This window comes from Lasiosphaeria miniovina (assembly GCF_030549165.1).
Source record: "Lasiosphaeria miniovina strain SMH2392-1A chromosome Unknown B0T26scaffold_3, whole genome shotgun sequence".
Classification (NCBI taxonomy): Eukaryota; Fungi; Ascomycota; class Sordariomycetes; order Sordariales; family Lasiosphaeriaceae; genus Lasiosphaeria; species Lasiosphaeria miniovina.
In genome coordinates this window covers 1,728,972-1,753,975 of record NW_026848222.1, presented here as the reverse complement: position 1 = coordinate 1,753,975, position 25,004 = coordinate 1,728,972, and the positions used below count along the sequence as shown (strand labels likewise).

Here is a 25,004-nt window from a genome sequence, read left to right as displayed (position 1 = left end):
TGGCTTGCCCCGTCCCCTTGCTGGTGTTGGTTGGTGTTGTTGGCATTGCCTTCTGCGGAATATGGCAGGGTTGCGTGCGTACCTGGACTGGGCATCTATGTCGGTATCTACTATTGTATGTATGTGCCTACCTCTCCATGCACATGGAATACCTAAACAGCAAGCAAGTAAGCCAACCTCGTTTATCATACCACAGCTGGAGTGTTTAAGAATTGCTCTGGCGTGGCCAGTCTTCGATGGCCGCAAATGCGTGCATGTGCTCTGTCATGGGTAGGTACCTCGCTGCGGCTGGCTGGCCTCGGTCCGATGAGGCTCCTGGGGCGCTCGTCGCGGCTCGTTGTTCCTCTTTTCTCTCTGTGAATATTTCTCGATCAATATCTGACCTGGCTGGCTCCCCAGGCGTCATGTAGCGTCCTTTCCTTTCCATTCGACACGTACTATGTATGCAGTGCCTACTCAGACATGCCGGCCTCAGCCCTCTGTAGTCTGTACGACCAACGCTCTTGTCAGTAAGCCCGGGGTGTAGTCAACCCTCGATGACTGGGCACGAGGGACAGAGGAGAGTCCGATAAGGAGAGCCCAGCCGAGCAAGCCGCTTGTCTACACCGAACATGTAAGCCAAGGCCGAGTGCCCCAAGGTACTCGAGGCAAGGTAGGTAGTCACGTTATGACTCCAAGTGTGCATTGTGCATGGATTTGTTTGTGACAGGCACTAGGTTGCTTGTCCTTAACTTTGCTTTTGCTGCTACTACCAATTACTACGTGTATAGATTACCTAGAAGACAGAGGAAAGCTTAGCAACGACGATGGCGGCCGAACGCCAAAGGGCGAGATCCGAAACCCCTCGGGAGTTTTGACGGGTGTATTATTATTTTATCTGCGGGCCCTGCAGGATATAATATGACCGGCCAGCCGAGTGTCTCTCCTTCCTCGCAGCTCCCATTTGCGGTGAGTACGTAGTGTAAGTCGAGATGCATGAGAGTGAGACATGTCAAGAGAGGAAGAGAAAGACATTGTTCTTTTCCGAGCCGACAGGATTTGCAGTGTCTTAGTTCCAAGGTCCGTGTGAACCAGTCTGTCGTCTCGACCCCGTCTGTCACGAAAAATGAAGCCGGCCTGTCTTAGGAGTCTTCCAACATGTTTGATGTGTGAGCGCGATAGCTGTACCGAGAGAGGGGATGTGAGACAGAGAGCGGAGGACATCCAGGGGTGCTTCCTACCTCCTCTTCTCCAAAAAATCAATAAAACGTCTAAAAAGAAGAGAACGTTAGACATTATTGGCCAAGACACTGCGAGACTGAGGCCGGGATATTTCAGCTGATTACACCATTACTGCCGATGACGGTGGCGGATTCTAATCAGACCTAGTTGTTTGTTGATCTAAATAGATCCCAAGGACAAACAATCTCTCAGGAGGGGGAGGGCCTCTCTCAAACCCGAACCGAAGTCACAGCTGCACGCATGTCAGCTTTCCCCAGACCCAATAGACGTGAGCTCGCCACACTAGCGTAAAGTGCTTCACTGACTGGCCGCTTTGGTATATTTATATTTATATATACATACAAATAACATGTAAAAACCGACTATCCCGGGCGAAGCATCCCTGCCCCGGGCGAGCTGCATGCAGGTTCCCGCCCGCCACAGCGCTCTGTAACAATAGCGGCGAGTAAAAAACCTACACAATCTAATACTAGAAAGGAATGGAAGAAAAGAGGAGAGGGGAGATTTACTTTACAGGCCCCCTGTTTGCCGGGGGGACACGGCCATATCTTTCTTACGCACGAGACGTAGGTATCGTATATTGATTGCCATGCGGTTTCGAACAATATGTTTCGCCTCCCAAAGTGTCCAGGCTGTTGGATTTAGTCACTAGTAGAGGGAGAGCGGGTTTGGGAAGGGTTTTTTATTTATTTAGTTATTCAGCATTCTCTATCTTTCTAATTCTCGTCACACATATTGCGTACAGCCAGCCAGCCAGCCGTATATTTCCCGATGTCGAGCACCTACTACGTAGTCTTTTCTTTCTCCTTGTACGCCTTAGCAACCACGCGTCATACAGCAGCTGTTCTGGGTTGGGAGACCTCTTTCTCGCGAGTATTTCGATCCCCGTTGACCTCTTAAGAATGACACACAACGGAACCCCCCCCCGGATTACATTGGCAATACATTTTCCACTTCCACTCTCAAACAGAGCCGAGGGCAACTGTCATGTGCCGGCTCTGAGCGAGCACGCAATAGCGACATGCACGCATACTTATACATAAGTTGACGGCCGTTTTAGCCCCCCAGCCAAACAGCGCAGTGTCATCATGACGCTGCTCCTCGGCCACGCAAGAAGAAAGCAGAGTCGAGTTGGCGATTGATAAGCTTTGCTGGGCGGCTCGGTATCAGAGAGTCGTCTGGGCGCCGCTCGCTTGCCTCACACTGGGCTTCACAATCGCACAGATACCCCCCCCCCCCACCTGCACCTCCTGCTGGGCAGGGGAGACAGTAGCAAACAACTCTTGTTGTAGATGCATATTTGTTTGCCAGGCATGCTTCAATGCCGTGGAAACGACTCGATGCCAAGGCCGGATATCCAATCTCACTGGATTTGAAATTAATGTCTGCCTGGGGCGGAGCACTTGCTTGGGACTTTCACGCTCAAAAATGCCGACTGCCAACAAAAGGGATTGCCCCGTGCACAAAAGAACAAACGATTGCTTGCGGGAACGTTCTGCTATGGTGGGTAACACCAAAAACAATACAACATGCGGTCTGGGAGCCAACCCCTGCGCCAATTACGAAACGATGATGAAAGATAAAGGAACTGCTAGGTTAACAATGTGAGCTCATGCAAAGTCAAGGCCGGCTTAGCTTAGCGTGGATCTCAGTCGAAGCGCTCAGGCAGCACAATCGGTGCCACCAAGGTCCAGGTATACATGGCGTAGCAGACCCACGAGCTCACAATCTTGACCCAGCTCGCCCACAGCGTGCGCCCAACCGTTGCGAAGTCGTCCTGCCTCTTCTCGTCCCAGTCCATGGTCAATAGCGTCGCTACCCAGGCCGTCGCCAAGAAGAAAATGATGTGGAACATTGTGTAGTTGTACTGGGTGCTCGACCGCTCGTCGTCATGCGACGAGCGGCCACCCGAGTCGCTGTCATTGTCGTCATCTGACAGGAGCGCGTCGGCCGGGAGACTGCCCTCCTCGACGGCCCTGCGCAGCGCCTCGGCTCGCATCTCCCGGCGGCCGCTCGGCTGAGTGGTCACGAGGTCATGCTCGTCCTCGTCAGGCAGGCGGATCTGCCCCTTGCCGTTGCCGCCGAGGCCGAGGCTCTGGGTTGCAGCTCGGGTAGTGGTGTAGGCGACGGTAAGCATGGTGACGATGGCGCCGACGACAACCGTGGTTGTGCGCGTGCCCTGGCCAAGCACCAGAGGGTTGCAGTGGCGGTCTTCCGTCTCGTCCGGCTCCATCGAGACGGCCGACATGGTAAGGTATGTGCAGTACACGGCCACCATGGCCGCCTGGGCAAGCCCCGCCTTGGGGTTGTGCTCCTGGACGGCCGGGTGCACCGAGATGGCCGAGACGCCGATCCAGAGCAGCAGATTGATCGTGATGGCTGCCTGGTTCATGGAGCACCCGCCCGAGGCAAAGAAGATGTATTGGACAATGGTCATGGCGAGCGATGCCAGGTACATGCCCAGGGTCGAGCCAATGAGGACAAACCTCCAAACCTTTGAGTCCGTGTCCTCGATCTGCGCCAGGCAGTATTCGGCCCAGTTATGCGCCAAGTCCACCAGCAGAACAAGGCCGAGGATGAGGAAGAGCATGGCACAGACTAGGGCGATGTAGTTCCCCCAGAACATGAAGAAGCTGTCGGGAATAAAAAAGGTGAGCACGATCAGGCCCAGCCAGGCAATAATCTTGGGGCCCCAGTAGCCGTTCTGGATAGCGGCACGCGGGTTCTTGGACGAGTGGACGCCCAGGAGGAGGGCAGCAAAGAGGAGATGGAACAGGCCGAGGGCGAAGTTGATGCGGTGGACGGCCAGCCAGCCGTAGCAGTCGCCATCGCCGCAGGAAATCTTGACATAGTCGAGCATGAGATGCTGCAGCTTCTCGACGGCCCATTTAGTGAGCATGATCCATGATAGTATCGAGTTGACGAGGAGGATGAGGGCGTATGCGATACGGGTAGCGACACTGGGAGACCAAAATGCGTTAGCAATGAGCGAAGGAAGGCATGCGCAGGTGGCCGGCATGGGCGGCGACACAAGCGCGGGCAGGTTGGGTTGGGTCGGGTACACGACGACAGGCGACGACGACGACACATACCTGTTGCCGCATTTCCCACACATGCTACAGACGGCGGAGCACGTCGCAGCTCCGCAACAGCTCGCAGCAAAGGTCACAAGCTACAAGGCAGCATGACCGTCAGTCCTGCTCCGTTTGTTCCGTGGATTGACTGCTGAACCTACCGTGCCAATGCTCGGCACCGCCAACAGCGGTATTGAAAGAAGCGCGCCCATCTTGGGTTGGTTGACGCCTTTCGCAGGCCTTTCGCCTCTGCAGATTAGAACTTGACAAAACACACGAGCGTGTACGGCGCCGCGGAGGATCGGTAAACAGAGGATGCGCAGTATTGGCTGGGAACTTGTTGAAGGTTGACGTCGGTCGGGTCGTCAACCAGGCACGACGGGAGGCAACGGCGGCTCAGTTGGCGGCTACGTAGTTAGTGGCTTCTGGGCCGCACGCTGACGCGCACCACACCACTCCATAGGCCTGCGGCGCTGCGCCACCCTGAGTCCCTGACAGCACACCCGTCACAGCACGTGACCTTGCATATGGATCGTAAGTCGAAACCCCAGGCTTTGCGCTAGCCTGAGGTGATTGGTGGAGCTGCTGAGCTCCCCCCCAGTGGTTTAAAGGCACAGCCAGGGCAGCCTTGACTCCAGCGCCATCATGACGGCGTCACATGCACTCTCGCGACCACGAGTTCAATGTTGGGCCACCAGACGTGCAATAACCAGAGTTAGGAGCGGACGATACATGGAAAATCTGACATGGCTGCCTGCCCAAAATGTCGAAATTGAAACTGATTTTACGGATACAATGATTTCTTCTGCTGCCTTACACCATCCGTGAGAGCACAAGCTAAAGAGCTTACGATTACAGGGGTTAGGCTCCTGTATCGGAGGCCTGGAGGCTTTACACGAGCCGCTGGTAATGAAAGATTCTGCTGGTTGGTTGCCCTGACTTGGCCGGACGGGAAGAACCGAAACCGCCATCATCGGACAGCAGTCACAGGGGGTGCGGGCTCCCAAACACACGATAACGAAGGCACCCCATGCAAGCATTGTCGCCGTTGATGCGCATCTTCCTCCCAACATCGCCGTCGCCGGTATTCTCAGCCCGTCGCCGTGCACTGTCCTAGACATCTACACCGGCTGTATCGCCATTGATTGCGATCAGCGCCGGGATGCTCGTCTGAAGTCGGCGACTTTTCTCGCAGTGGATTGCACCCATCCCGTCATCGATCGACCCAACCTCGACCGATTCTCTATAGATTTCGCAGATTTCTCCCGAAGTCCAAGCCCAAGCCCAAGCCCAAGCCCGCCATGGTCGACCGCCAGCTTCACCGCGCCCGCTTGATCTCGAGCGTGGCTGCCACTGTAATATCGCTGGCATGCGGTACCAATGTTCGTCATTTGCCGTGTTTCCCAATTAACCTTGCATGCGATTCGTTATTGGCCTGTGTCTGGAGACCAACGGCGTTCAGATGGCGAGGTTGAGCTGACGGGTGCGAAATGGCTGCAGTATGTCTACTCGGCGTGGGCTCCCCAGTTCGCCGACAAGCTGCATCTTACCACGACGGAAAGTAACTTGATCGGGCTGGCTGGCAATCTGGGCATGTACTCAATGGGCGTCCCGGTCGGCCTCTTTATCGATCATCGAGGGCCTCGGCCTGCCGTTATTGCCGGCGCCCTGCTCCTGGGCCTGGGATACTTTCCCTTTCGCTCCGCCTTTGACAGTGCCTCGGGTTCTGTGGCCCTGCTGTGCTTCTTTTCCTACCTCTCAGGGCTGGGCGGTTGCATGGCCTTCGCCGCCTCGGTTAAGACGTCGGCGCTGAACTGGCCGCACCACCGCGGCACCGCCACGGCGTTTCCCCTGGCCGCCTTTGGCCTCAGCGCCTTCTTCTTCTCTGTCTTCGGCAGCTTCTTCTTTCCCGGCAACACGAGCGCCTTCCTCATGGTCCTAGCTGCAGGGACCTCGGGCCTGACCTTTTTCGGCTTCTTCTTTCTCAGGGTGTTCCCCCACACATCGTACCACACGGTCCCCAGCACGGCCGGGCTGTCCGACTCGCAGCAGCTGCGCCGGACCTCGTCCGAGGACGCGAAGGCGCCCCGTCGCGGTCGAGGCCTCCCCGACGTTGAACCTGGTATGTCGCCCACCAATTACACGACTCCCGTGACACTCACGCAAGGCATGGGTGGAGCAGAGGATGGGCTTGATCAAGAGCCTCCCTCGACCTCCCGAGGCGGCAGCGCCACACGCCCAATTGACGTCGAAGCCGCCCGCGCTCCCCACGCCACGGACGAGCCCGAAGACATTGACGAAACATCATCCCTCATGTCCAAGTCCTCGTCACTGCCCGGCGATGTTTTAGTCCAGAACAGTGTTGATATGGATCGTTCCCACCGTATAGATATCCGTGGCTGGCGCCTGCTTAGCAATGTCGACTTTTGGCAGCTATTCGCCATCATGGGAATCTTGGCTGGCATCGGCTTGATGACCATCAAGTACGTTTGAGCGTCCATCTGATTTGTGGTGTGTGAAGGCATGCTAATGTAAAATTTGCAGCAACATTGGGCATGATGTCAATGCTCTCTGGAAGCGTTACGACGATTCCGTGAGCGAAGCCTTTCTCATCCAGCGGCAGCAGATGCACGTTTCTATTCTCTCGGTCGGCAGCTTCCTCGGCAGACTCCTTAGCGGTATGAGCCCCTCCCCCAAGACCGTCCGACGAGATCTCGGTAATTTACTCTTGCAACAATGTGTCTAATGAGACTCCTTACTTAGGTGTCGGGTCCGACTTCCTCGTCAAGATCCTCGGAGCTAGCCGTGCCTGGTGTCTCGTGGTTGCAAGCTTTGTGTTCTTCATTGCGCAGATTTTCGCCATCAATATCGCCAACCCTCACTTCCTTGGCTTTGTATCCGGGCTCTCGGGCTTAGGCTACGGATTTCTGTTTGGTGTCTTCCCGTCTATCGTGGCCGAGACATTTGGCATCCATGGGCTTAGCCAAAACTGGGGTTTCATGACCTTGAGCCCCGTAATTTCGGGCAACATCTTCAACTTGTTTTACGGCACTGTCTTTGACAGCCATAGCGTCGTCGGCGACGGCGGCGAACGCTCCTGCCCGGATGGTCTCGACTGCTATCGAAATGCCTATTTCGTAACACTCGGCGCCTGCGGTCTTGGTCTCCTGGTGACGCTATCAACGATCCGGCACCAGTATCAACAACGACTGAAAGAGGACGGCAAAGGTCCTGCTGAAGACTAGAGGCCGCCCAGCTACCTTTATGCCACGGCAACTAGATGAGGTGAGGAGAGTAATCAGAAACGGGACTGGAAGAGGTAGAGGCACATAAATTTGAAAGATGTAGCATCAGGGCGGTGACCTGGTTTTGGCACTACCCACGGCGTTTGTGGATTCAACATGGGCGTTATGGGAGACCTAGACTTGGGTTAGGACGGCGGATCGGCCGGAACAGACTGACCGGCATTTCTATTTTCAGCTATCATGAGACATTATACGCATAAAAGAGCTTAGCTAGATTTAATTACTTATATATGTACGTATCTGTATTTACAGACAGCAACATCATCGGGCTGAAGGTGAAGTATTCGGGACGGCTGCTAACAACGTGTATAACCCTGACCCTGGAATTCATGATTCGGCCATTAACCCCACCTCGTAGCCCTCCTGGACGACAACATTAGCAGCCTCTGGTTAATAACACGCAAGCTCGGCAGCAAGACCAAGAGCTGCTGTCGCCGCCATGTTGTCATTCATCCTCATACAGAACAGACAGTGCGTATCTCAATCCCGCCCTGGCGGCCCCAATTGACCGCGTTCGTTTTACTGACTCAGCCCTCGCTCAGGGGGAAGACGCGCCTGGCCAAGTGGTACGTGCCCTACGACGACGACGAGAAGATCAAAATCAAGGGCGAGGTACGACGGACAATCCATGAGTTTCTTTTTCTCTCGATTTATTCCCCTGCCCCGATCCAGACAGAGTCCAAAGCTGGGCTAGTATTGCAATGGAAGCGGCCAAATTCAGTTCATCTGCACGACACAACATATACACAATCCAGCTAACTCTGGAATTGATCAGGTCCACCGGCTGATCGCGCCGCGCGACCAAAAGTACCAGAGCAACTTCGTCGAGTTCCGCAACCACAAGATTGTGTACCGGCGGTACGCGGGCTTATTCTTCTGCGCGTGCGTCGACACCAACGACAACGAGCTGGCGTACCTGGAGGCGATCCACTTCTTCGTCGAGGTGCTGGACTCGTTCTTCGGGAACGTGTGTGAGCTCGACCTCGTGTTCAACTTCTACAAGGTCTACGCGATCCTCGATGAGGTGTTCCTGGCCGGCGAGATTGAGGAGACGAGCAAGCAAGTCGTGCTGACAAGGCTCGAGCATCTCGATAAGTTAGAGTGAAGGGAGGGTGAAGGTGATTTGTTTTGTGGGCGGGAAAGGGAAAGAGAGATATGAATAAAAGGGAGGGGGAGAGAAGAGACATAGTATGGGTCGTTGCCCATGCGTACATACATGGTGGGAGATGAGCCGTGCCTCTTTCTTATCACATGGCCAGAAGGCATGACGAAATGGCATCAAAGGGCCGGGTCGAAGAGGAGGGAGGGATGGGATGGCCCGATGTCAAGACACAAACAGCCGGGCAGGAAGAAAAAAAGCGCGATGGATTCGAGGATCTGTCTCACGCCATTCTACGTCGATGGGTATTGGTATGATGATTGAGATAAGATAGGTCTGGCCATCCATTAAATGGACTGTGGTTAGCCCATTTCCACAGAGGACGGAGACGTTTACACAACAGCTTGGGGGCAAGGTTCCCGGGGCTCCGCAAGCCTCACTGGGAGTCAGTTGCAGAGGTGCTATCAGAGGTGCTATCAGAAAGCGCATGGATGTAGAAATGAGGAGCAGACTCCTTGATATGAGAGGCAAATCTCGACAGTCTCGCCGCGGGACATGTCGAGATGCCGACTAGAGCCTCCTACAATAATAATAACCCAGAAAAATACATGTACAGAGCTTCCCATGGGGTATACGTTTACAAAACCGTACAATCGTACAAGTAGCAAGCCTAGTCACATCCCAATTTCCCAACTCCGTAAAGGTAAAGCAAACCACGCCAGGAACAATTCCCCGTCGGTCGAAAAGAGAAAAGAAAAATGGCCGAATCTTCCCAGATAGATGCTTCTTCGAGAAGCGACCCAACATCAAGACACCTTAGATCGGATGAGCTCCTATCCCGTCTCATATCTCCCGCGATGAAAAGAGAAACCAAGAATACCGGCAAATTTTATTGCTGGTCGAGATCGAAGCATAGCCGCGAATGTGATAAATTTCGTTCGTCCTTTCGAAGAAAAATCGAGTACTGAAAGTCTGGTGGCGATAGGAGCTCTTGATGTGGGCGTGACTCCTCCCTGGATCTGTCCGGAGAAGAGAAAACTGATCGTCCGCTTCTTCCAAATGTTGGGAAAAAGGACTCGGATAAAACAACAGGATGTGCTTGCCGCAAGCGTCGACCCTCTGTATCGGAAAATTTAGAATACCAGCAAAAACTTATCGCCGGTCAAGATCGAAGTGAAGCCGCGAATGTGACATGTCGGATAAAACAACAAGATGTGCCTGCCGCAAGCGTTGACCCTCTATCGAAAAGGAAAGGAAGAAGCGAAAATAAAAAGAGGAAAATCAGATATCAAACACGCATGAATGCCTTGTTTCGTCCAGTCGAGAGCTTGGGCTCCCCAGGCTGGCTGGGCTGTTTGGTTTTCAGACCGAGAGTGAATCAGAGTGTATTCTTTTTCCAAAACTTTTGGCTGAAGTCGGTCATAGGGGTATCCAAGCCCTCTCCGGTGGCTGTTGTCATGGTAGTAGCTTTTTTGTCTTTCTCGTCTGACTTGGAACGCTTCGTGGGCTTGGCTGGGGCCTTGAATTTGGACGGGTTCTTGGAAAGATTAAACGGTGGCACATTGCTATCAATGGACATGCTGGTATCGACGTCCATCTCAAAGTTGGTAGCACTGTTCTCTGCCTCCGTGGTCTCCAGTACCGGTGTGAGCTGCCGCCCTTCGTTTGCCGGCTCGTCTTGAGTGACAATATTCTTGGCCTTCGAAATGGCCAGCTCCTCCGTCTTGGTCGCTGACTCAGTGGGCGCAGTGGCTGCTTCTTTCTCGCCTTCCTCGGGCTGACACTCGTCGCCAAAAAAGCCCCATGCACGGGGTCGCTCGATCTTCGCGAGCCACGGGTTCTTTCTGTTCTTGAATAGCTCTCGGATTTTCGGATGGTGTGCGTCGAAGTCCACAATCTTCTCCGTGACTCCGAACTCAATCGGAGGCGACGGCTCTCTCTTGGGCTGCTCAACTTCAACCCGAGGAGTGTACGATAAGGTCGGTCTAGCCGCTTGGCTAGGAGCATATTCTTGCTGCGAACTCGAGAACCTGCGAGACAGAGGCAGAGGTGATGAAGACTGGCCACGCGAACCAGAACCTCGAGAAAAGCCACGAACCATACTCTCTAGAGTATCGTCGGATGACTTGTGTCCGCGTCCAGCGGAACTAGCTGACTGTGCCATCTCGTCTTCGTCGTCGTGATACGACAGACGACCCTCTTGGCTCCGATTTGCCAGCTGCAAGGTCTTCTCGTCGTTCTTGATCTCACCCTCCTCCGTGGTTCCACGAGAAGCGCGAGAGTGGCCCGGCGATTGCGGGCGATTGGCTCGGGACTCCGCTCGCCGTTCTCCTCGGCGATCTGAAGGCTGTCGGCCCGAGCGATGGTTAGAGCTGTGAGGCGTGCCCCCGACGCGTTGAGTAGGGGCGCGACCCGCCCCGAAAGCTGACCCAGAAACGGCCGCAGTCTCCGCCTCTGCTGGTCCTGAACCGTGGCAGAACACCATCCGGTTTGAGCCTGTCAGGAACGACAGGTCTTGCTCCTCGGTTCCGCCCGAGCTGGCGTTAATGGTTGTGGTTTCCCCCTCTTGGACATCGATGATGTCCTGGGGAGACGCTTTCGTCTCCCCCAGCAGCTTCGCCCTGTCGGGATGCATTTCTGCTAGTACTTCCCCGCTTTCCGAATTCTTGGGCAGGTTGGAACTGCCGGTACTGCCATTGTCAGCTCGGCCCGGTCTCAACTTGACATCTTGCAGACCGAGGTCTACGAAACCACCGAGTAGGCCGCTCGGGAAGGCAGGGGAGGGGGGCTCGGGGGGCTCGCGAGAGCCTCCACCCAAAGATGCCGGGCTTGACATGGCTGCTAACCTTTTTTACTAGCGACGATGGATGAAGGTGATGTAGTCGTGTGGAAGGAAATGAATGTGTGGATGTGTAAATGTGCGCAGCTGCCGAAGACGTGTGGAAGCGTGCGAGCTTGCGAAGATGTGTGAAGGTGAGAGTGTGGAGGCTTACTTATGATGGAAGCTGTGTGGAAGAGTTTGTGTGACGAAATATGGAAGTGAAGAGGTGCGGAAGAGAAGTGTGGAAGTGATGAGGTGCGGAAGTGACGAGGTGCGGAAGTGAAAAGGTGCAGGTAGAAGTGCGGGAGCTCAGAGGCCACCAGGGCAGCTTATTTACAGACGCGTCGGCGACCGCAACGAGTGTGGGGCTGGCGACCTGAAAGCACCCGGAAGTTGTTACAGCAGACAGGTAATTACTAGTCCCGAACATATCTTATTTACAAACAGATAGGGAAGGTACGAGGCATATCAGACGAGCATCGTGCCATGGGGGGAGAGGCGTCGTTGCCTCGCTGGGGCACTTAGGTGAATCTGGAATCACCAGGCACTCATAAGACCTTCAGGATGCTCTCACCTTTGCTTCAATTTGCTTTAACCAGCCAACTAACTTCACAAAGACACTCTATCAGTGTTCAAGACGCGAGTCGACCGGGCAACGCGTCTTTGACCCCTTTATACATGAACATGGAAGTCAAAGACATACGTCATGGCTGAGCCAAAGACAGATACAGACAAATAAATCTTTTGATCCCAGGGAGCAAGATGCCAGGAGATGGCATTCTAACTTTCATATATGAGAACGTCATAACTTCATACATAAACCCCCTACCGAATGCAAAACCCGCTAGATGTAATACAGCTCCAGAACCCGAGGAACATGAAAGAAGCATGGAATACCCACTCCCGTCAACCATCTCCCCTTTTCATCATCTCTTGAGGGCAGCAAATCGCGCCGCCAGTTCGTCCACGTCCGGAATCCCACTCGCAATGCCCCCTTTCGGCTCTGCCGGTTTTGACGCGACGCTAGCCTTGGCCGGCCTCTTGCTTGGTTTGAGCTCCAACGAGTTGAGCGTCACCTTGGGGCGGATATTCTCAGTCGAAGGGCTCGGTGGGTTGACGTGAAGCGGCAGGCTCGGCCCAAAGTTTCTCGGGGGTGTGGCCTTGCTGAGCTCCTCCCGCGCCTCGGCCTCGCTGTCCTCAGGATCCTCGGTGGCAAGGGGTGCCTTCAGGTTCACCTGGGCCTGGCCACCGCTGGGGTTCTCATCGTCGTCGTCGTCGTCGTCGTCGTCCAGAAGGTCAGGGACATCTCCCAGGTCTGGCTTGGGCCTCTTCGGCCAGTTCACGCCGTACGCCTTGGCGATCTCCTCGAGGTACCCGACAACCAGTTCCTCCTTGGGCGGCGTCACGCTGAGCTTCTTGACCACCTTCTCCGACACTTTCCCGTCCGTGTTTTCCATGGCGTTGAGAACAAACTCCTTGCCGAACTTCTCGGCCAGGAGGGTGCGCACCTGATTCAGCTCCTTGATTTCCGTCTTGGGGGCGGCGTAGATGATGCTCTTGACGGCTTCCTCGAGGCCCGGGTCGCAGGTGGGCGCGTCGAGGAGGCCGGCTCTGGCGAGCAGCAGCTCGCAGTACAGCTCGAGGATCTCGTGCAGCTCGGTGGCGATGTCGGAGCGGATGATGTTCTCGACGCGGATGCGCGCCGAGTCGACCTTGCCCACGTCGAGCAGCTGGGCCATGGCCCTCCGCTGCTGCTTGGCGAGCGCCTCGTCGCGCTTCTGCACCATGCGCAACCTCGCGATGGCCAGCTTGAGCTGAACCTTGACCTTGGTCTGCTTGCGCGTCAGATTTTCTGGGGGTAGACATGGCGCATCTTCACGGGCCGCCTTCGAGGAGGGGCGGCAGGTGAGGGGAGGGGCAGGGCGTAGTCTTACCACCAGCACGGCGGATGAAGGCGGCATCTTCGGGAGAGCTGAGCAGGTCTGTTAATATTTTTCAGGAGCCGGCGATGATGATTGTTGAAGCAGCTGCTGTTTCGATACGAAGGTTTATCGTGTAAGTGCATGGGAGGATGCCTGGGGGGGGGGTAGCTTATGTGGGGTTGACAGCGGGGCAGTGCTAATCGGCTGTCTGCTGTTGCGTTATCGCCGCTGCGGGTCTGCAACCTAGGCAGCTGAGCCTTTGTGGGGACGTGGCTACAGTGTGTATACGGCGCACGTGCCATGAAAGGCCCGGTATGTACTCCGTACTGTACCTGCATCATGTCTTGAGAGTCACAAAAGATGGGACTTTCGAGAACAAGGCACAGGTCTACTCATCTCAGCTTTTGGTTGACTATGTCTCTTATTACTTGTTGATTTTTTAGTGCTTTAACTGTTAAAGAGTCGGAAAACGTCATCCAAAACAACAAACCCCAAAGAGAAGAGCCGTCGAGGTACTTCCTCAGAGAGTTCCCAGGACGGAGTCCCTGCATATCACGTGAGCACCCACCGTTTTCTCTGGGTAGGCTGCTTAGCATTCTTCAAGTTGGAGAAAACACTTTGACCAAGTTCCACACCCAACCCAACACCGGGCATCCCCTTGTTCCATTTCATGTACTATCCGTAATCATCGGCCAACAACCGACCGCAATCGAAGCCGACCATCCTAACTTCGGCCGGCCAACCGCCATTTAAACAACACCATAGTATCGAATTTTATTACCGATTTTCAACATGTCTGACAAGGATAGGGAAAAGCAATACAAATACCGGCAGGAAATCCAGCAAGTTCGTCTTTCTAGTCTCTATCTCTATCTCTATAGTCTGTTGTCACTTCCTCTCGAGGCTCAGTTCCATTGCTGGCCTTGTTTCGGGTTTCCTATCGTTTTATGCATGAGTATTAGAGTCAGAATGTTGTTGTGGAAGGGGGAGAGTAAATACAGAGAGGATTGGCGGCATCAAGTTGATGCTCCCTCCGGGGCCTCGTATTGTTTTGGAGGATGTGGGCATCGCCGGAGAGTGGCGGTTGATATGGGTGATTGATTCATGGGCACCATCAAATGCAGGTTCCGAAGTCATATTCGAGGATTGGACTTTACACCACCTGGGCAGCTTTGATGGCTCTGGTTCCAAAACGGCGGCTTGTTTATAGGGAGTCGATACTGGACGCGTTGCCTGTCATGGACCCTACCGATACCGCGATATGTCAGGTTGAGTATCAGTTCAACTCTCGCTCACTTTGGGGTTACATGCCTGGCTTCCGTTTCCTCCTTTCCTGAGAGAGCTTGCCATGCATCTAGACGCGAGTACCGTACCGCCGTACCCTCTGCAATACTCGCCCTGCCCGTTGGAACCCCTCCGGCCTCCTCCAGCGACCTTCTCTCTCGCTAGCCAACACCACGCTTCTTCTCATGACCCACGCGCTTCTTCTTGCCTATCATCCCCCACCCGGTTAGCGACTACAGTCTTGTTCTACCAAATACGTTCGGTGCTATGCGATCGCGCTCACGCTCGGTGCCCCTCGCTAGAGGCGGGCAGGCCGGTGACGATGCTCGCGGCACTCGAGAAGATTCAATGCCTCCCCCGGCTCCTTTGCACCTCCAAAAATCTTGCTGGACTCGAAATTTAGCGGGTATCCGGTGCAACGAAGGACGAGGCCAACTAGCCGCCCAAGACGGGATTAATGCGACAGGCTCAGCTTATGATTTCCGTCCTCGCCTCAACGGACCTGAGCCCGATACCAGAAAGACCTTACCCACAGCTTCGGAGTCGGGCGTCGCATTAAAAGCTGCTCCCGGGCCCGTGGAAATCTCACAGCACCCTCGGAGCTCAAGTCCGCGCTCGCATCGCCCGTCGACCCTCTCTCACGTCTCGCTTCGGGCCTCAACCCTCGCCGAGGGTCGAACGAGATCTTCGGCACTTCCTACGGAAACTGGCAATACCTTGCAAGGTGGCAGCACTGAAAACACTGGCCAGGAACTTCGCGGTCGCGCTCCTTCTCCCCCAAGTGCCCAGGCCTTTGGGCTTCGAGCAACTGCCGCGGGAGAAAACAGGCCGGCTGTTCAGGAACAGCCTGCGAGGTTTGATCCAATGAGTGCATCCAACCCTCCTCCAAGGCAAAATTCCTCTCTTTCTGCTACTGGCATTGGAGAAGAAACCTCTCGCTTAACATCGACTCGCTATAATCTTCGCAATACATATTCTACATTCTCGCTTGGACCGGGACAAGGAGAGCACGCCGTCTCTGTTTGTCTACCTTCGACACCAGCATCCAGAGAGCTGTCTGATCTTAACTCTCAAGCCGCTACCATGAAGCGGAAGCAACCAACCCCAGCGCCGTCAGGAACCTCCGGTATCCGCCCTTCAAATCTTCGCCCGCAGAAATCGAGGAGACTCGTGGGCGCAAATGTCAGCGCGGATAACAGCATCGAGCCCGACCGGGATGTTCCTAGAATGATCCGCCAAGCTTCGGTGACGCAACTGGGAATTAAACGTTTTACCACAAGTCACCTGTATTCCAACGGTCTAGGAACCGAGCTACACAAGAACAGCAGTGTGGCTTCGAACGAGTCTCATTTGACGTCTCAAGAACTACCTACGGCCTACCAAGAGTTCGATCTTCTATCGATAGCTGCGAACTATCAAGTGGTTGGAAGTGGCAGCCGCACCACGAGTTGGGGCTCGATTGGTACTCGGTATTCTGGCGGGACACCAGGACCTGTAAACAACGAAGAGAGACAGACAGGTAAAGCGGAAGGGCTCTTCAGTCCAGCCCCTGTCTCGTACCCAAGCAACGCTTCATCCAAGGAGCCGCTTGACAACTCGCCGTATCTTGATATCCGGTTTAGCCCTGAGCAGACACAGTCTCCGGAGGTCGCAACTCAAGATCATCTAGCGGGAGGGAATCTGACAGCTCAGGGCCAAATCTTCAAACCCCGCGCAGCCAGATATGGCAAGCTATCGCGGTACTTCACCAATAATTCGGGCCTGACCGTGGATCCTCGCGAGATATTTGCTCCTTCAGCGGCTTCAGTTGCTTCTGTTCTTTGTGCTGCTTCTGTTCCTTCTGCTGCATCCATGGCTTCAGTTGCTTCAGTTGCCCCAGTTTCCCCAGTTGCCCCGGCTTCCCTAGTTGCTTTAGCCACTTCAGTCACTTCAGCACACCAACTCTCGAGCCATGAGGTGGACGATGGTTTGCATCATGGACCTGATCAACAGGATCAAGACGATAAAGCGCAGAATGTCTGCCCACCATCGTTCGTCATGGACCCTACCTCCGGCCATGCCCTCAATTCAAAATCTCTCGGCGACCAAGATTTGTCGGGGCCGGTTACTCGAGCTTCTGGTGAAAATAATCCGGGGAATGGTGTTCGTCTTGGAATGCCGCTCACCTACACTACCAGACTTCTCGACCCATATGCAGCTGCGATTTTTACAGAGGCTTTTGATTGTACTCTTGAGGAACTTGACCGGGATACTGGCAGGTCTAAGTTTGGCCATGTTGGTGTATCTCCATCGCGGTTTCGCGGCATAGGCAGTGCTCTAGGCGATCTTCGGGCCCTGGGTGATATTGGAACTACTTCCAAGCCAATCCCAGCGGATTCGAGCTCTGAAGACGACATTGAGACAGAGGGCAACTTCCGCGATTGGCTTACTAACAAGATTCGACAGATGATGTATGTCTCTGGCGAGACTGGAGAACCATCAGTTGAGACCACCGGAATTATTGAAGACATTGTTCGCCAGCAAGTCGTCGAGATTGTAAGCCAACCCTCCCAAGCTGTAATAAGGCTCACTAACATTACTCGTCTAGTTACGAAGCTGTACAGAGCTTGCTGCTCGTCGCGGCTCTCGCGCTATAACTATCAATGACCTGATTTTCCAGATCCGCGACGATGCGCCAAAAGTTTCGCGCCTCCGCACCTTCCTCTCGTGGAAAGACGTTCGCAAGAATGTCAAGGACTCGGACGACAAAGGTGGTGACGCTGACTTGGGCGCGGGGGAGGATCCGGTGGGCGGCGTGGTTGCCGGCGGTCCCGTCGACGACACAACCAAGAAGAACAAAAAGGCTAGAGTTGGCCTACTCTGGGATCCGTCGTCCTTCTACGGCGTAGAGGTGCCCGAGCGCGAGGACGAAGACGACGAAGAAGAGGAGGAGATGAACTACATCACGCTGCAGCGTCTGCGCAAGGCCGATGAGCGCACTAAGGCCATGACGCGCGAGGAGTACGTGACTTGGTCCGAGTTCCGGCAGGCGTCATTCACGTACCGCAAGGGCAAGCGCTTCCGCGAGTGGGCGGGCTTCGGTCTCGTCACGGACAGCAAGCCGTCGGACGACATTGTCGACATCCTGGGCTTCCTGACATTCGAGATGGTGCAGACGCTCACCGAGGAGGCGCTCAAGATCAAGGACCACGAGGATCTTCTCAAGGAGCGCACGGGCGAGAGCGCCGGCGCCAAGAAGCGCAAGCTCGCCCAGGGCCTGTTCGACCCCCCCGGCGAAGGCCGCACCCCCGTCGAGCCGCGCCACGTCCAGGAGGCGTTCCGCCGGCTCCAGATCCGGCCCAAGAAGCTGCGCGCCATGCTCAACGGCACACGGCTGCAGCAGCGGACGTCGCTCAAGCTGTTCTAAACGGCAGCCATCATCCCTCTGTCTTGTATTGTATTGTTGGGCGGGTTTAGGCTACTTGTTATAGCTCCTTTTAGGTTTTGGGGGGTTTGGCGTTAGGTTCGGGGTCCGGGCCATGGATGATACCCGACTCACGAATTGCGCCTATTCTGGCCTACAGGAGGCACGACTGGGTACACGTCTTTGTATTTCCCTTCAAGACAGGATCAGCTGTATGGTAGTGTTCATCATAGCGAATCATAGCGAATCATAGCAAATCATTTGGCTACGGAGCCTTTCTTTGAGGCCCTTTTCTTCTCTAGCAGCTCAATGGCTGACTGATTGTCAGATTGACTGGAAAGACCTTTGACTGGTTTAATTACCTTATTTTGCTTATTTATTCTACTTAGTTATACCTAAGGTTCTACGAGCCGGAATCTAGAACCCCTCCAGCCCCAGGCGACAATGTAGTGGCTGGCGAGCAGGTTCCACTCCTCGAGCTCGTCGAGGCCCTCGAGCCCGTCGACGCGCTCCTTCTCGGCCGGCGCCACCCAGCGCTCCCACACGGCGTCGACCGTCAGCTGCCGCGCCTCGTCGAACCCCGCCGCCCGCAGCCGCCGCTCCTGGTCCGCCCCCGTCCGGAACACGTCCAGCGTCGGCATGCGCAGGCCCCGCGCCGCCAGGTTCGACACCATCATGCGCCCGAACGCGTCGTCCGGGTGCACCGCCTCGTACAGCACCAGCCCCAGCCCTGCTGCGGGCGAGATGCGCGCGCCGAACCACCCTACGACTGCCCCCGCGTCGGCTGCCGACAGGTAGCACAGGCAGCATTCTGAGAGGAGCAGTGTCGGGAGGTCGGCGCGCAGCCCGCGGATGAGCGAGCTGTTGGCATTATTGTCGTCACCTGGTTGCTCTGCTCGCTGCTGGTGCGCGAGGGCGAGCGCGCGCAGGTCCAGGCCGTGGCACCACAGCTCGCTGCCGCCGGGCCCGCGGCTGGTCCACCACTCGGGCGGTGCCGCATTTTGGCCTTCTTGCTGACTAGTAATAGTCGCAGACGACGTCTCGGGCTCGGAGAGAATGGCCCGTAGCTGCGGGGCGGCGCGCACGGCGCGCAGCTTGCGCGCGCAGATGGCCGGGAAGTCGATCTCGTGGTAGATGATGCCTGCGTTGAAACAGGGTGACGAAGTGGATGAGAAGGGCGGAGACGACGAAAAGAGGCGCAGGCTGCGCGTGTCGGTGCCCGCGCCCAGTGATACGATCTGTCGGAACCCCCCACTGCTGCCATCCGCGGAGGCCGTGTCGGCGAGGAACTGGGTCACCAGCCGGTCGATGGCTGCCGTCCGCGCGTACGTGCCGCGGTTGATGATGGGCAGCCTCCGCAAGGCAGCCGGGCCGGGGCCGGCTGCGGGGTGCTGTTGCTGGGGGTGGGGGTAGGGGTGTGGTTGCGGCTGGGCAAAAAGCGCGGCGAACGGGTCGTCGAGGTAGCCCAGCTCGACGGCGCTCATGCGCGACACGGCGGCGTCGTTGTCGGTGCCCTGGATCACGGCATCGTGCTGTTGCTGCCGCCGCTGGCCCACCGTTCCTGTTGGAGGCGCGATGCTGCTGCTGCTGCTGCTGCTGCTGCCGGCTCGACCACTACGGGCCCCGCCGCGGCCTTGCAAAGAAGCTCCCCGCAGCGAGAGGAGATTCGGGATCGACGGCGCTGACATGGCGGGCTAATGTTGGAATTTGGCGCTGCAGCGAACCGCTATAGGAAAGGGTATGCAACTCGGGATGATATAAACCAAGTCTACCCTAGCAACTACATACGAGTCGGAGAATGCCCCCGCGAGACTACCCTAAAAACAGGCCAGGCGTCTGTGGTGGGGATTGCCGCCCCCCACGGTGGTGACCACCGTGGGGTTTTAGGTTGGGCGCATGCATCGCTGCACCACAGGGCTCTCTGTGGCTTGGGATCATCCCATCCAGCCAGCCAGCCAGCCAGCCACCAAGCGGGCTAGTACTAGCGCCGTGGGGCCGGGTAAATCTGGGGTTGTGTTGGTCACGAAGGTACTGACGGATTGCCAACAGCCTTCCCATACTATCGACGTGGTGGCCCTCGTAGTTGGGAATGATGCTGGAAAAAAGGAAGATGGAATATCGGAGATTCACGATACCTTGTGCATCAACCACGTAGTACAGCTCTTAGAAGCTGCAATGGCAGTACGGAGTTTCATTGGCAGGCGTGGCTGCTGCTCACTATGTAAAACGCCACAAATGCAACGGGTCAAACCCCGGGCCATCCACCCACCATGGGACGAGGCTGGATTCCTCCATCCAAAAAGATGAGTCTATTTACCAACGGCTACTCCGTACAAAGCAGTGAGGCGTTCTGCGGCGCATTGCTATGCATTTCAACTGCGTATGATTGCGGGCTCTTACAGATTATTCATTCGGGGCCTATGTCCTTTATTTTTCGCCCTCGCCGGCACTACTACCAGAAACGGAAAGCCCTCGTATTGGACGAACAAGGGCTGTTTCTGATCGATCTTCTTGTTGGCCGTCAGCCATCCCCATGCAGGCACGGGCACGGCATGCTGCTGACACCCGGCTCCAGTCATTCGAGTCGAGACTGGGGTGCGTGTCTCATCTGAGAACGATCCCTTTTGGACGTGTAATCTAGAGATTATTTACCTTGCCTCAGGCCTTGAGGGCTCGATGCGGTTTTGTTCCGAGATACGGAACTAGTTCCTTCCTATCGGACATTTGCGCCTTCTACACGCAGGCATAGCTTAGCTTGAGAAGGTTTTTGCGACAGGGCGCGTTGCACAAGATCTAGCTCAGTGTCAAACTACCTACCATGGAAGCTCCGGCAACCTTGGGTCTGGTTTCTGATGTGGTGCTGCTTGACCCGACAACTGGTGCCGGAGGTCGGCTGCCAAGCATCGGCAGCTAGGCAGAAACGGCCGTGCAGAGCCTTTCAATCGCCCCGAGACGCGCAACTCTGAGTCGACGCCCCGCCCCTCACCCTCCTTGGCCCCCATGTCAATATTTTGATGCCGCATTGCTCGTATTCGACCATGGAGCGGCTAAACAATTGAGAATCCCCTCGGCGGGCGGCGGGCGTCGGGCGGCTGGCAGGAAGCCCGAGAAGAACCCCGGAGGCGGGTTTGGAGCCCGATTCCCGTACTATGTAATCCCATTCAATGTTATTACTAGTGCAGGCGCTTCTGGACCATCGGACACTGCAAAGGGTCCGCCGCCGGGACCATCATGCTCTGGCCTCCTAGCAGTGGCAAGAGAGGGACAGTGGAGACTGACCGGAGAGAGACAACACGAATCGACCAAAGCCGCACGCCCGGGAACGCAGGGGAGAAAACAGCTGCGCGTAAGCGGCACAGTGAGGCGGTGCAGCCTCGGGAGCCTCGCCGCGATTGGTGAGTCGAGGCCGACAACCAAGCTCGACAAGACCGTTTTAAGGCCGTGGGGTGTGCTGCCTTGCAGGATTGGAGACTTTAGGGGGCGTATGTACGGTAACAGTGTAACCGTGCCTGGGCTTAGCGCGCCAGACATGCGACGCTACTGGGTAGGAGCCTCGTCCCATTCCCCACCCGTCCCGTTCTGTCTGGCGATTTATAAGAGCGAGGGGTTCCCTCGTGTCCTGTGTCAGACGGACTTTTTGTCTCTCTTGCTGGGGTTTCTGTTTGCCATCATAATCTATTTTGTCGACCGTGCCTCGTCGGCAAACCATCGCCATCCATCGTTTATTCGTTCATCTCGTCGAGGCTATTGCGTTGTAGGACCTGTTTGTTGTCGCAATCGGGCTTGGCATTCGTTCGCTCCTCTTCTCCGCCCAACTACTAGCCTCCGGCTCGCTCGGCATTCGTTGCTCTGAGCTGCCACCTCCCCAAAAATGATGTCCAACATGATATCCGGCTTAGTGCCTATGGGCACCAACCTCATGAAGCGCGCTGTTGAGGAGCCCACCGAGCTTGTGTTTTCGAAATGGACTCCTCTGGTTGTCTTGATCAACTTCCTCCTCTTCGGCCCGGCTTTGGTCTGGGTAAGTCGTCGGCTCTGTCTTAACCCGTAGGTATGGCAATTCACTAACTTGCCCTTGCAGCTCTCGTACAGTCTCGGCAACATCTACCCCACGCTTGCCATGATTGAAGACCCGAGCCCTCCGGCCTATGAGCCCGTTTCGCTCAACGAAGATGCCACCTCGCTCGCCGAGGAAGGCCCGGCACAGTCGGCAGGCCACAACGCCGGCAAGCCCACCACGGCCTCGCTCCGCGCTACCCGCCGCCTCCTCCACTCGGTCGGTGGCTGGCGATCCCACTTCCGCGGAATCGCCTGTGCCATCTTCATCGGTTTCGCCACCCTTGTTCTCGGCGCCATCTTCGGCAACTTCCCCATCTTCCACTCGGCCGTCGGCTCGCTCATCGCCTCGCTCACTCTGGCTTCCTTCAGCGCCGCCTGGGTCCACATTGTCATCTCCCCCCCGAACGCCCTGCCCTTCTACCGCCGCCTGCCGCCTCTCCGCAAGGCCTTTGAGGCCACCTGCTTCCCCATTCTTGCCCACTGGGCCGCCGTCGCCACCTCGGCCGTCGTGCCCTCGCTGATGATCCATGCCCTCAACATGTCCCCCAGCAGCCGCAACCCCGAAGGCGATGTCGTGTTCGACAACAGCGCCATCTGGAAGAGCTTCATTTCGCTCTTGGTGGCCGTTGCCCTGCAGTTCTTGCTTGTCGTCCCTACCGGCGTCGTGCTCGTCCGCGTCCAGGCGTCGCTGCTGCCCCCCGATGAGGACACCATCGTCCCCTTCGACCGCTCCTTCCAGGGCAAGGTCGACCCCGTCGTCGTCGGGGGCAAGGGCTTCGTCACGATGCGCGACGCCTTCACCACCTTTCCCCGCTCGAGCTGGATCCGCCTCTACGTCCTCTACGCCAAGGTCTTTGCCGTCTCCATTGCCACCTACTTTCTGATGGCCGCCATTATCATCCCCGAGATGTTCCTGCTCATCTCCAAGAAACAGAACTAGACGAGAGCGGCAGAGGAGACCCTTTGGGTCTGATTCGGGTAGGAGGGTGTGCAGTAAGCATTCATTTGCCCGTACTAGTTACCCGTCCGTGAGGAGGTCGTGCCAGTCGCCAGACTTGTACCTGGCTGGTGACATCAGGAGAGAGATGAGAGGGTATGCTTGGCCCGCGATGTATTCTGAGAGGGGGAGGGACCACCGCGTCTTGCAATTATTATGGTTTGGGATTATATTTCTTATGTCGTAATGCGTCCAGCGAGGAGTAGCTAGAAGAGCACGTATATCAAGGGGCCCTGGAAATGGGGTGTCCCAGATGATCTTTTCTTACTATCAACCTGGTTTAAATCCTGTGTTCTCGCATTTTTGCAATTGCCTCATGCGAAGGAGAATTGACGAACAGAAATAGAAACTCTTACCCAATGCGAGTTTTTTTTCTTCGAGAAAGGGGTATTGGCATTGGTATGTATTGGGTTATTGAACAGTTTATGTTTGGCTCGCCCAGCAACCGCTGCTACCGCCTCCGAGTGGAAAAGGGGGCTTTGGTGTAACCAAGCGAAAACAAATCGTCTCTGTCGCCACCTAATCCACCCCACCTTCATCCGTCCTCCCCGCCTTTGCTTAGTGCCTCGCCCGGTCCGACCGTCCGACAGCCTTTGAGCAAGTCGTTTTACTTTTGCCGCACTCGTTGGGCGACTCACTCCGTCTAGGTGTGGTCCTGCTTCTTGTCGCCGTCGCCGTCGCCGTCGCCGTCGCCGTCGCCGTCGCGGCACGCCCTGAGCGATCATCGGTGCGGCCACGGACGGTCCGCACGCGGCGCCGAGGTTCCTCCCAGCTGGGGGCTTTGTGGACTGGGACTGTGCGATGACGGCCTCTCCACTCATACAACTCACTTCGCCTTGCACGGCAACAGCGCCCTCGCCCGCCGCCTCCTACAACTTGTCCCGTCATTGTTGGGACTGGGGTTGGGATTTCGAGACCCGGTTCCTTCCTGTCCGGAATTTTGATTTGGTCACCAAGAAAATTCCTCTCGCGGACGGCGACAACAAGCAAGAGCGGGCGGGCGAACCAGCTCAAGAACTAGCGACCGAGGTGGCCGTCGCCGAGGCCGGCCGGCATCTTGTTTAGTAGCGAAGCGCTCGAGGCCTCACCGTGAATCGCCGACCACACACACACACACGGCAAGTGGAGAGTCGCTCGAAAAGAAGCACAAATATCGCCCGTCTTCAAAATGATTTAATCACCGATGCCGCCCAATGTCTCCAAGCAACTCGAGATTAAGGCGGCAGGCCGAGCCACGGCCTTCTTGAGGCTCGCCCAGTAGGCTCTGGGCCAGGTGGTCAAGAACAAGTCGTCTGCGAGCATCCTTTCCCTGCAGCGCAGCACGACGCTTTGGATGACGCGGCTAAGCAACTCCTCGGCCACGGGCAGCACTTTACCGTCTCCGGCCGCCGCCGGCTCAGAGAGTGCCAAGTCGTTGTTGTAGTATTCTCCGGGGTAGAGAAAAGCCGTCGTTACCCTCAGACAACAATTCCCCGCACGTGGGACGGTGCTTCTGCTCGCGGCTCAGGCAGCACCGCATCGTGTGGATGAGCAACTAGTATTTACTACCTACCTACCTAATGAATTTCCTCTCGATCCCTTGGCGGCGTGTAATTGGCATAATAAATATGATATGTAAGGCAAGTAGTGATGTATATATATTGGGTGTGTGTGTGTGTTCTAGACGACTAGAAGGATCACCCTTGACAGACAGGCACGCAAACACTGCATCGGAAATAACAGATAATGTACGCTATAGTAGTAATAACGACGTAGCCAACGCAGATAGCGAGCAAGCGGTAACTACACAGGCCTGCAGACTAACACGAGAAATAAATAC

General features: G+C 55.9%; 11 protein-coding genes across 11 annotated transcripts; 6 read left to right on the top strand and 5 right to left on the bottom strand.

Annotated features, from left to right (window-relative positions):
• Positions 1-2,869: 2,869 nt before the first annotated feature.
• On the bottom strand, positions 2,870-4,507 carry B0T26DRAFT_641918 (serine incorporator/TMS membrane protein; the record flags this gene model as incomplete). The annotated part of the gene is made up of 3 exons (XM_060437391.1): positions 2,870-4,181; positions 4,314-4,393; positions 4,457-4,507. The coding sequence occupies 3 exons, from the start codon at positions 4,505-4,507 to the stop codon at positions 2,870-2,872; spliced, it is 1,443 nt and encodes a 480-aa protein (XP_060298053.1).
• A 315-nt stretch (positions 4,508-4,822) lies between these two features.
• On the bottom strand, positions 4,823-5,545 carry B0T26DRAFT_203615 (uncharacterized protein). Its single transcript, XM_060433757.1, has one exon. It carries the CDS (start codon positions 5,414-5,416, stop codon positions 4,976-4,978), a length of 441 nt encoding a protein of 146 aa, XP_060298052.1. The 5' UTR covers positions 5,417-5,545; the 3' UTR covers positions 4,823-4,975.
• A 51-nt stretch (positions 5,546-5,596) lies between these two features.
• B0T26DRAFT_640880 (major facilitator superfamily domain-containing protein) lies at positions 5,597-7,540 on the top strand (the record flags this gene model as incomplete). The annotated part of the gene is made up of 4 exons (XM_060437278.1): positions 5,597-5,677; positions 5,796-6,778; positions 6,840-6,973; positions 7,059-7,540. The coding sequence occupies 4 exons, from the start codon at positions 5,597-5,599 to the stop codon at positions 7,538-7,540; spliced, it is 1,680 nt and encodes a 559-aa protein (XP_060298051.1).
• Positions 7,541-8,039: 499 nt separating this feature from the next.
• On the top strand, positions 8,040-8,705 carry B0T26DRAFT_644025 (AP complex, mu/sigma subunit; the record flags this gene model as incomplete). The annotated part of the gene is made up of 3 exons (XM_060437589.1): positions 8,040-8,071; positions 8,143-8,212; positions 8,376-8,705. 3 exons carry the CDS (start codon positions 8,040-8,042, stop codon positions 8,703-8,705), a joined length of 432 nt encoding a protein of 143 aa, XP_060298050.1.
• Positions 8,706-9,860: 1,155 nt separating this feature from the next.
• B0T26DRAFT_203610 (uncharacterized protein) lies at positions 9,861-11,949 on the bottom strand. Its single transcript, XM_060433756.1, has one exon. The coding sequence runs from the start codon at positions 11,533-11,535 to the stop codon at positions 10,078-10,080; it is 1,458 nt and encodes a 485-aa protein (XP_060298049.1). The 5' UTR covers positions 11,536-11,949; the 3' UTR covers positions 9,861-10,077.
• Positions 11,950-12,446: 497 nt separating this feature from the next.
• Positions 12,447-13,481, bottom strand: B0T26DRAFT_739426 (regulator of Vps4 activity in the MVB pathway-domain-containing protein; the record flags this gene model as incomplete). The annotated part of the gene is made up of 2 exons (XM_060443712.1): positions 12,447-13,352; positions 13,455-13,481. 2 exons carry the CDS (start codon positions 13,479-13,481, stop codon positions 12,447-12,449), a joined length of 933 nt encoding a protein of 310 aa, XP_060298048.1.
• Positions 13,482-14,136: 655 nt separating this feature from the next.
• B0T26DRAFT_203295 (uncharacterized protein) lies at positions 14,137-14,886 on the top strand. The gene is made up of 2 exons (XM_060433753.1): positions 14,137-14,288; positions 14,567-14,886. The coding sequence occupies exons 1-2, from the start codon at positions 14,235-14,237 to the stop codon at positions 14,777-14,779; spliced, it is 267 nt and encodes an 88-aa protein (XP_060298047.1). The 5' UTR covers positions 14,137-14,234; the 3' UTR covers positions 14,780-14,886.
• A 2,288-nt stretch (positions 14,887-17,174) lies between these two features.
• Positions 17,175-18,132, top strand: B0T26DRAFT_739425 (RNA pol II transcription initiation factor IID, 18 kDa subunit; the record flags this gene model as incomplete). Its single annotated transcript, XM_060443711.1, has 2 exons — positions 17,175-17,261; positions 17,314-18,132. 2 exons carry the CDS (start codon positions 17,175-17,177, stop codon positions 18,130-18,132), a joined length of 906 nt encoding a protein of 301 aa, XP_060298046.1.
• A 270-nt stretch (positions 18,133-18,402) lies between these two features.
• B0T26DRAFT_701417 (S-adenosyl-L-methionine-dependent methyltransferase) lies at positions 18,403-19,792 on the bottom strand. Its single transcript, XM_060441595.1, has one exon. It carries the CDS (start codon positions 19,611-19,613, stop codon positions 18,525-18,527), a length of 1,089 nt encoding a protein of 362 aa, XP_060298045.1. The 5' UTR covers positions 19,614-19,792; the 3' UTR covers positions 18,403-18,524.
• A 1,566-nt stretch (positions 19,793-21,358) lies between these two features.
• Positions 21,359-21,807, top strand: B0T26DRAFT_701414 (uncharacterized protein; the record flags this gene model as incomplete). The annotated part of the gene is made up of 1 exon (XM_060441594.1): positions 21,359-21,807. A coding segment is annotated over one exon (170 nt), but the record flags the coding sequence as incomplete, so codon positions are not given.
• Positions 21,808-22,000: 193 nt separating this feature from the next.
• Positions 22,001-23,128, top strand: B0T26DRAFT_673864 (uncharacterized protein; the record flags this gene model as incomplete). Its single annotated transcript, XM_060439647.1, has 2 exons — positions 22,001-22,150; positions 22,211-23,128. The coding sequence occupies 2 exons, from the start codon at positions 22,001-22,003 to the stop codon at positions 23,126-23,128; spliced, it is 1,068 nt and encodes a 355-aa protein (XP_060298043.1).
• Between the last annotated feature and the right edge of the window lie 1,876 nt (positions 23,129-25,004).